Source organism: Myotis brandtii, unplaced genomic scaffold (assembly GCF_000412655.1).
Source record: "Myotis brandtii unplaced genomic scaffold, ASM41265v1 scaffold274, whole genome shotgun sequence".
Taxonomy (NCBI): Eukaryota; Metazoa; Chordata; class Mammalia; order Chiroptera; family Vespertilionidae; genus Myotis; species Myotis brandtii.
The window spans coordinates 3,372,761-3,380,702 of record NW_005360425.1 but is presented as its reverse complement, the minus strand read 5'-3'; the positions used below and the strand labels follow the sequence as shown (position 1 = coordinate 3,380,702).

Below are 7,942 nucleotides of genomic sequence, written 5' to 3'. Positions count from 1 at the left end.
CAAGTTTGAAATGGAAAAGCCAGAGTCTCGAAATAGAGACCGGAGGGTCCTAGAAACTGAGGTTCCCAAAAGCCCAGTGGAGTGGGAGACTGAGACCGGGACCGGGACCGGGACCGGGACCGGGACCGGGACCGGGACCGGGACGCGGGAGGCAGGCTCAGACAGGAGGCTACAGTTACTCGAAACAGGACAGTGAGAGACAGCCCCAGGCATAGGCACCAACCCAGGTTTTGTGGAGCTTTTTAGGAAAAAGCGTACAGTGACCCTGGTGACCACGGCACAAGGCCCTTCCCAGTGTTGGGGGCAGAAATAAGGCCGCCCGGACCCCTTGGCTGTCCGGTTACAGCAGGGCCGCGGGGGTCCTGGGCGAGTGAGGGGCCCAGGAGCCTCAGCTTCCTTAGCCTGGCAGCGAATCCGCCTCTGGGAGGCCTGTAGAGACCTTCAGAGACGACACAGAGACACTCGGGCATGCAGAGATGCTGAGAGATGGAGAACTGGGATGGGGTGGGGACCAAGACATTCTTCCCAGTGGAGACACTGAGACACCAGACGTGGGTGTTCAGAGGTAGAAATTCACAGAGGCGAGCTGTTGGGAGATGGCCAGTCGGAGATACAGAGACACCCACTACATAGGACAGCTGTGAAGTGTGCAGACACAGGCACGGGCTGGGAACAGCTACACGCAGGAGACTGAGATTTAATGGAGGCGCATTGGCCGCCTCCCGGACAGAGCAAGAGAGACTCAGGCCCAGAAGGTTGGGAAGCAAGAATGAGGGGAAACACAAACTCGGGGCCAACTTAGTCCCCAAGAGGAGAGGACCTGGGACAGTAAGATTAAGATCAAGAAAGAGCCCCAGGCATATACAAAGACAGTTTCAACTTATTTTTAAACTCGGATCTTGGACGGGCTGCTTCAGCCCTGGGGGACTCGGGGTGAATGAACTGTTCCTCTCTTGTCCCCAGAGCAGCTGCTGGATCCTGCTTCCCACCCCCACCCCCTCCCTTTCCCCTAAACTGTTCTGACTCCCAGGCCCCAGGACAGGGAGGGGAGAGTGGAGGGTTGGGGTAGGTGCCTGCTAGCAGGGGGTGGGGGTAGGGGTGGGGAGAGTTCAATTTTTCCCCTTAGTCTCCTGTCAACTCCAGGGAGCTAGAGGAGGGGTCTGTTCTGATCCTGGCTCACAGCTGTGGGGCCTGGCCAGGGATATGGACAGTGGGGGCTGGAGGGGGGCAGAAGGGTTGAGCGGTTGGCATGGGTAATTGGAAAGGCTCCTGGGTGTCTTCCAGTGGCAGGGCTGGCAGCTGGAGAGAAGAGCCAGGCTCCTGTGCTGCTGATGTCACCCAGCATCTCATGTCCCCCTGCCCTTAAGTGCCTTCCCCCCATTCCACCACCACTGCAGCATTTCTAGGGAAAGAGAAACAGCAAAGGGCTCCTGGGCTCTCTGATACCCGAATGACCTTGAGTATGCCCCTGCCCTGTCCCTGGCCTCTGTGCTCAGCTGTAAATTGGGGATGACCACACTACCCTCCTGCCTGCCTTTTGTGAGATCTGATGAGACGGTGGGTAGGTGGGAATGCACTTCGTGAGAGGAGAGCAGCATCCAGAGGTGTGCACCTGTGTACCCGTGTGAGGGGGTCTCAGAGTTATGCTTGCTGGAGTCAGGCTGACCCCATAGCCTGGGCTTCTTTGGTGCCCCAAGTGGACATAGGGATTCCCTCTTTGTTCTCTCCCTGGGCCTACACTAGGAATGTCCAGGTCAAATCCCAGGCCAGCTCCCTGATCCAGGCCTGGCTGAGAAACTATTGTCTGACCCCCGTATGCGGGAGGGGCTAATAATAAAAACACGAATATCCTCCATTTACTGACAACTAACTAACTCAAGGTGCTTTCCAAGTATCATCCCATTTTATTTTTTTAAGTCTTTTTTTTAAATATATCTTTATTGATTTCAGAGAGGAAGGGAGAGGGAGAGAGAAAGATAGAAACATCAATGATGAGAGAGAATCATTGATCGGCTGCCTCCTGCACGCCCCACACTGGGTATTGAGCCCGAAACCCAGGCATGTGCCCTTGACCGGAATCGAGCCCAGGACCCTTCAGCCCCCAGGCTGACGCTCTATCCACTGAGCCAAACCAGCTAGGGCATATCATCCCATTTTATCCCCACAAAAAACCCAGGAGGTAGGAGGTAGTATTAGATGGGAAGACAGGCTCAGAGAGCTCGAGTGACTTGCCCAAGATCACCCAGCTTTATATTTCACAGCTCAAGCCTCTACACACCACATGCCACCGCCATTTATCCAGCTATTCTGAGCTCTGAGAGGTGCCAGATGTGTGTGTCTGGGTCAGGTGTAGAGGAGTGTGTGCTGGTGGGGGTAGGGGCTGAGCGCCATCTGGCCAACTGAGCAGTCTCCCCTGCACAGCCCTCCCCACCATGAAGGAACACAAGATTGGCTCCCTCAGTCCCCCAGTCTTGCCAGGGAACGGGGCGGGGGGGGGGGGGGGATGGGCTGAGACAGGTGGGTCTTGATAGTGCCCTTCACTCTGTCCTCACTAGAGCCCAGCTGGACAGACTAGGGGATTCTGGGAAGGAAACAGAAGTCATGCCCATACCCTATTTGGGGTGTCCCTGTCTCAGAGTGGTGACTGCCTCCCAGGGGGTGGGCCCAAGGCTAGCATGGGCCTGGGAAGGTGGCGGCTGCTTAGGGCCAAGCCAGGAAGGAAGGAAAAGGCCCCAGGCACTCCTGGACAGAGGCATGGCCACACTCCACCTGTGTGCCCCCTGCTGCCCGTGGCTGACAGCCCAGGCAATCCTCAGATGCCGGGCCAGAGGAAACCCAGGCCTGAGTGGTGGGGAGGGGGGTGACTAGGGGGGGTATCCTCCACCCTACAGCATAGCCCCTACCCCAGAAGTCCCTTCTCTGAAGACCCCAGCTTCTGGTGGCCTCATGCCCTGGCCGGGGTATGAAGTGAGTGTCCTCGCACTGTACAGAAGGACAGCTATGCGCTCACGAGCCATCCCTTCAGAAGAGCCAGATCCTACAGGCTTGGGGCGTCTGTTGGCGCCTGGAGTCTGAACTCCAAGGCAGAGCAACGCTTGTTGGCGAGAATTTCCCACTGTGGGTGGCTGAGAGAAGGAGGGCTTTCCCTTCAACTTGAGCCAGGGTAGGCTCTGGGGACTGCCAGTTCCTGAGGTCTAATGTGGAGGGAGTAGGTTGGTGGGTTCCTTTGTACTCCCCAGGCTCATCTGGGCTGTGAGAACATGCCCTTCCTATGGGTCCTGGGGGTTCCTCTGCACCCACCCCGGGATCCCTGTCCTCAGAGAGCAGACTTCATGATGGAAGAGGCTGGAGGTGGGGAGCTCTGAATCTGGGGCTAGAGACTGGTGTCAGGGGCAACAGAAGGGACCAGGAACCCCATTTCCCCACCACCACCCCCACTCCCCATGCTCCTGTTCCAGAGGCAGCTGTGTGGATGACCTCATCCCACAAACATGCTTTGTTCCTGAGAAAATGGAAAGTGTCTGAGGTTTGGTGGGGGGAGTGGGTGTCTGCAGCAACAGCTCTAAGGGCTCCCCCTTGCCTGACTCCCCATCCGAGAGGGGGTCTGATTGGAGAGAAAATGTCTTCAGTGGCTCCCTCTCTCACCCTTCACTCCCCCCCAACCCCAAACCCTGAGAAATCAGAAAAGCTGGGGAGAGGCTGTCTCTCCCAGAGGCGGGAGGAGGGAAATCATGACCCAGGGGATGGAAAGATTCCTGGGTTTTGCCAGATGCTGCCAAGCATGATGCCCCCCAGCAGGAGATGGCAGGGAGGCACGCTGCATAATCTGCCTCCAGTTCCCCTCTCTCTCCCCAGGCATCTCATTTCCCTTTTCTCTTCCCCTGTTGCTGGTAAAACCTGACATCTGGCCATCTGGGCTGCCACAGCTGCTGCAGATGTTGCAGGCCACGGCTGCCCAGGCTGGTGTGACCAGAGACCCAGCAGGGGGTGAGAGCAGAGTCCAGCTGGGGAAGCTTGCCTGGGTCCAGCTTGCAGGATTTCCTTCCTGCTTAGACCTAGGCTGAGCCTCTGAAGTCCTTATTGCTGGGCTGACTCTCCTGGGAGGTGAGGCTCAATGACATCGCCTCCTCCACCTCCACCATTCATCCGCTCAGCATACCTCTAACATCCCACTGTTTCCTGAATGGGGACAGGCAGGAACAGCCCATTCCCATCCCTAAGCTCCCCACTCCAGACCTCTGGGCAGGGGCTCCTTTATCTGCATCCCAAGGCTCCCTTCCTAGGAGTCAGGAGGGGGTGGGAGTGCTGTTCATATGGGATAGGATGGGGTAGCTCTCTGCCCCTGCTCTTGCCCCCTTGGGGACAGTACGGACCGTGGAGGCTAAACTCAGGCTGGGGCAGGAAATGAGTCACTGACCCAGGAAAAGCCCCCTCACCCCAGATCTGCCAGGGCCCAGATAAGAAAACAACTTCTGCTTCCTGATTTTTTCCTGACCCCCTTCCACCCCCACCGTTAAATACAGAAACAAACATGCAGGACTCCTGGGTTCCCAGAAGCACCCTTTCCCCATCACCACCTACTCTGACCTGGCATTTTATTTATTTTTTTAAAATATATATTTTTATTAAATTCAGAGAGGAAGGGAGAGAGAAAGAGAGAGACATCAATGATGAGAGAGAATCATTAATCGGCTGCCTCCTGCATGCCCCACACTGGAAATTGAGCCCACAACCCGGGCATGTGCCCTGACCAGGAATCGAACCGTGACCTCCTGGTTCATAGGTCAACACTCAACCCCTGAGCCACACTGGCAGGGCTGACGTGCCATTTTCTCTGCCTGGCCTCTTGCTCTTTATTTAATGCCAAGGCTCCTGCAAGGAGTTAAGCCACAGCCCTTCTTGGTGACCCTGTTGCACCTTGTGTCCCTAACAGGGCTCACTCACAGCCACCATGAGTGAGGCCTTTGACTGTGCAAAATGCAGCGAGTCCCTGTATGGCCGAAAATACATCCAGACAGACAACGGGCCCTACTGCGTACCCTGCTACGACAACACCTTCGCCAACACCTGTGCCGAGTGCCAGCAGCTGATCGGGCATGACTCGAGGGTAAGGACCAGACCAGGCAGGGCAGGGAGCGGGTGGAGGCTGGAGGGAGGGGGATAAAGGTGCCAGTGTCCCTGCCACGCTTCCGGCAGGAGCTATTCTACGAAGACCGCCACTTCCACGAGGGCTGCTTCCGCTGCTGCCGCTGCCAGCGCTCCCTAGCCGATGAGCCCTTCACCTGCCAGGACAGTGAGCTGCTCTGCAATGACTGCTACTGCAGTGCCTTCTCCTCACAGTGCTCTGCCTGTGGGGAGACCGTCATGCCGGGTACGTCCCCGGGGGCTCACTGCGTGTGGGACCGCCATCCCTGGCATCTGTGTAGGGTTCATGCATGTGCAAGGGACTGGCACGCCTATCTGATACATGCATGGAGGTTTGTACAGCAAAGACCTGCACAGGCAGCATGTTCTTAGAAACTTAGTGTATGCAGGATCTGTCGTGCTTATATGATCTTGGGAACTTAGCATGCATAGGGACTGGCATGCACAGGTATACACTTGAAAGCTTAGCATGTACAGGAACTGACAAGCCCAGTACATTCCTGAGGGTTTAATATGCGCTGGACCGGTGGGCCTGGTACACACCTGTGGGCTTACCATGTATGGACAAACTGACACACCTTGGGGCTTAACATGTCAAAAGAGCTGCATGTTTGGTGCATGTAGGAGCTAAAAGTATGCTAAGACTGTCATGCTTGGTACAATGGGTCTTGGTGTGTGCAGAGACAGATAAACAGGGCTTAACATGTGTGCTGAGTGCATGCCTAATATGCGTAAGGATTTAGAATCTGTGGAGAATGGCATGATTGGGATATGCAGCGGCTTAGCATGTACTGAACCTACCGTGTTCAGAACATTAGAACTTGCTTGGCTAGTATAAGTGGGGTTTTTGTGGGTGCGTTAAAACCATTAAATCTGGTGCGTAAGGACCTAGCACAGTGGTTCTCAACCTTCTGGCCCTTTAAATACAGTTCCTCATGTTGTGACCCAACCATAAAATTATTTTTGTTGCTACGTCATAACTGTAATGTTGCTACTGTTTTGAATCGTAATGTAAATATCTGATATGCAGAATGGTCTTAGGCGACCCCTGTAAAAGGGTCGTTCGACCGCCAAAGGGGTCGCGACCCACAGGTTGAGAACCGCTGGCCTAGCATCTACTGAGCCATCATGCCTATGACATGAGACAGTCATATCTGTTCCATATGAGGACTTCACATATGCCAAACCCTCATGTCTAGTTTATGGGGGCCTAGCATGTGCATGGCCAACATGTCCAGTGTTTGGGGGAGGTTAGCATGTACAATTTGTGTGGTGGGGGTCCTGCTGCATGTGCATGGACACCACCCTGCCTGAGCTATGGAAACAGTGGGGATTCTCCCGGGGAACGGAGCCATAGCAGAGGGTGGCACTCAGGAGCTTGGCACACAGCTCCTGAGTGGGACCCCTGTTCCCCACAGGGTCCCGGAAGCTGGAGTACGGAGGCCAGACGTGGCACGAGCACTGCTTCCTGTGCAGCGGCTGTGAGCAGCCACTGGGCTCCCGTTCCTTCGTGCCCGACAAGCGTGCTCACTACTGCGTGCCCTGCTATGAGAACAAGTTTGCTCCTCGCTGTGCCCGCTGCAGCAAGGTGGGGGCTGGGCCAGCAGGGTGGGGCCCTGGTCTCCACTGTATGATGGGTGGGGGTGAGCAAGGCTCTGTGATGGCGTGGGAATCCCCACTCCCCCCTGCTGACAGATGCTGCCCCCACAGACGCTGACACAGGGTGGCGTGACATACCGTGACCAGCCTTGGCATCGAGAATGCCTGGTCTGCACTGGGTGCCAGACACCCCTGGCAGGGCAGCAGTTCACCTCCCGGGATGATGATCCCTACTGTGTGGCCTGTTTTGGAGAACTCTTTGCACCCAAGTGCAGCAGCTGCAAGCGCCCCATCACAGGTGGGAGAAGGGTCAAATCACTGAGCGGGTGGGGTGCAGGTCAGGGAATGGGGTCTGGGATTGGATGAGCCCGAGGGCCAGGACCACCCTCTAGGTCAGCAGAGCTAACTTCCAGCCTCCCTCCAGGACTCGGTGGGGGCAAGTACGTGTCCTTTGAAGACCGCCACTGGCACCACAGCTGCTTCGCCTGCGCCCGCTGCTCCACCTCCCTGGTGGGCCAAGGCTTCGTGCCCGACGGAGACAAAGTGCTGTGCCAGGGCTGCAGCCAGGCAGGGCCCTGAGCCAGGGCTCCTGGGCCCCGGCCCTCCCAAACCAGGGCCCTGAGGACTAAGGCTCCTTTTCCAAACCACCTCTGGGACCCACCCTCTCCCCAAACTGGGGCTCCCCCTGGGCTCCAGGATTCAGCCTCCCCACTCCAACATCCCCAAACTGGTACTCCCTGGCCCAGGTCCCCAAACCTGGGCTCTTTCGGACCCTCTACCATTCATATCTCCACCCAAGCCTGAACTCTAGAACTCAGCCCTGTCCCCTAGAGTTGTGGTTCCCAGACCAATCCCTCTCCCCAAATCAGGGCTCTAGATCCCACCCCTCCAAACCTGGACTCGGACCCAGGCCTTCAATCTAGGCTTCTCGGCAGACTTTAGGTCTCCTCTGGGTGCCTGCGAAGTCCTGTACTCAGGCTTGGCCCTCCCCACCCCCATTCCACTCCTGTCCCCAGGGCTGGGGCTGTTGGGCAGCAGATCAGGGTTCACTGGTTAGGAGGTCCTAGAGTACAGGGTTTTGCCCAGCCCGCAATCGTTGAGTGTTTTCTCATTTCAGCTCCATTTCGCCCAGAGATGGGCAGAGGGGTGGGACTGGTTCACCCCCTTAGAGATTCTGCAATAAAGCAGTGTGAGGTAG

At 56.6% G+C, this 7,942-nt stretch overlaps 1 protein-coding gene across 2 annotated transcripts in view; it reads left to right on the top strand.

The window, feature by feature from the left end:
• FHL3 (four and a half LIM domains 3) overlaps positions 1-7,942 on the top strand; it is an 8,936-nt gene extending 994 nt beyond the window's left edge. Inside the window, exons 1-6 of one of the 2 annotated variants that reach the window (XM_014541572.1) lie at positions 4,021-4,104; positions 4,934-5,107; positions 5,197-5,371; positions 6,564-6,733; positions 6,856-7,042; positions 7,169-7,942. In XM_014541572.1, the coding sequence (XP_014397058.1) occupies positions 4,952-5,107; positions 5,197-5,371; positions 6,564-6,733; positions 6,856-7,042; positions 7,169-7,323 (843 nt within the window). In that variant the 5' untranslated portion in view covers positions 4,021-4,104; positions 4,934-4,951 and the 3' untranslated portion in view covers positions 7,324-7,942. Of the gene's footprint in view, positions 1-4,020; positions 4,105-4,933; positions 5,108-5,196; positions 5,372-6,563; positions 6,734-6,855; positions 7,043-7,168 lie in introns of those variants that run through there. The other variant, XM_014541571.1, reaches the window with a different exon arrangement.